The sequence below is a fragment of the Cucurbita moschata genome, unplaced genomic scaffold (genome assembly GCF_002738365.1).
Source record: "Cucurbita moschata cultivar Rifu unplaced genomic scaffold, Cmos_1.0 Cmo_Scf00060, whole genome shotgun sequence".
Classification (NCBI taxonomy): Eukaryota; Viridiplantae; Streptophyta; class Magnoliopsida; order Cucurbitales; family Cucurbitaceae; genus Cucurbita; species Cucurbita moschata.
This window is the reverse complement of record NW_019268576.1, coordinates 16,060-17,410: the sequence shown is the minus strand read 5'-3', so window position 1 is coordinate 17,410 and position 1,351 is coordinate 16,060. Positions and strand designations below refer to the sequence as shown.

At 43.6% G+C, this 1,351-nt stretch overlaps 1 protein-coding gene across 1 annotated transcript in view; it reads left to right on the top strand.

The window, feature by feature from the left end:
- The window catches only part of LOC111436929, a 2,657-nt gene that overhangs the window by 631 nt on the left and 675 nt on the right, over positions 1–1,351 (top strand). The window contains exons 2-6 of the mRNA XM_023074721.1: positions 102–231; positions 320–489; positions 563–857; positions 943–1,106; positions 1,186–1,345. Of these exons, the coding sequence (XP_022930489.1) occupies positions 102–231; positions 320–489; positions 563–857; positions 943–1,106; positions 1,186–1,343 (917 nt within the window). The 3' untranslated portion in view covers positions 1,344–1,345. The remainder of the gene's footprint in view (positions 1–101; positions 232–319; positions 490–562; positions 858–942; positions 1,107–1,185; positions 1,346–1,351) is intronic.

Below are 1,351 nucleotides of genomic sequence, written 5' to 3'. Positions count from 1 at the left end.
CCCCCCCCCCCCCCCCATATACGCGTAGTCATGATGACAAAAGAATTTATTCACACGAGGCAAGATTATTTGCTTTCTTACCATTATGAAATAACGTGCAGAGATCGCAAGATATGTTTCTGATGTCCCACCAGCTCATTACACGGTCAAGATCGAGTCGTTTTCATTGTTAGCCAAGAACTGTGTGGATAGGTTTGAATCCGGGGAGTTTGAGGCAGGTGGATACAAATGGTAAACGATATATGTTAGCCTCTTTTATCTTCTTAAATTCGAGCTTGAATTGCTCTGTGCATTGTCCTTACATGGAATGCGGTTGCAGGAAATTGGTAGTCCACCCACTTGGAAACAAAAGTAAAAATGGGAACGACCACATCTCTCTCTATTTGGCGATTGCAGGGACAGACTCCCTACAAACAAATCGGGAAGTGTTCATAGTTTATCGACTTTTTTTGCTTGATCAGAACAACGATAACTACCTCACAGTTGAAGGTATATCTTCTGTCGCCTTGAAGAAATGAGGTGTCTATAATACTAATACTAACAATAATATCTGAATGTGAAGATGGCAAGATGAAGCCTAGGCGGTTTCGAGGAATGAAGAAAGAATGGGGTTTTGATAAATACATTAGCCTCAAAGAATTCAACGAGTCCTCAAATGGGTATCTGGTGGACGATACGTGTGTGTTTGGAGCTGAGGTCTTTGTTTGCAAAGAAAATTTCAAAGGCGGCAAAGGGGAGTGTTTGTCAATGGTAAGGAGTCCCATCATTCACAAGCATATTTGGAAGATTGACAACTTCTCCAAGCTGGATGCCGAGTGCCACGAGTCCAGAATCTTCAACGCGGGGGATCAAAAATGGTAGCCATCTTCCTTCCATGGACATTCCAATAATTAACTCATCAGGTTTGAACCCAACCCACTCATACGTACCCCGTCATTGCAGGAAACTTCGAGTGTATCCAAATGGAAGAGGCAGTGGCGAAGGCCATCTTTCATTTTTTCTGGCACTGGCAGACCCCACAACGCTACATCCTGCTACCAAAATATATGCAGAGGTAACGTTGCGCCTGCAAGATCAGGAGCATTCGAAGCATCATTCTGGAAAAGGTAGTGTGTACATTATGGTCAAATACAAACAATTCAGTTCCATCACAATGAAAGATTTTTCCTGTTTTGGTGTTGGCAGTTTCATACTGGTTTACTGCATCCAACCCAGAAGTTGGAGGGCTTAGATTCATTCTCTTAAGCAAGTTCCGGCAACCAAACATGGGTTTTCTGTTGAAGGACGTTTGCATTGTGGAGGCAGAGGTCAATGTCCTTGGAGTGGCCAATGCGCTCTCTTGAGCCTCCCC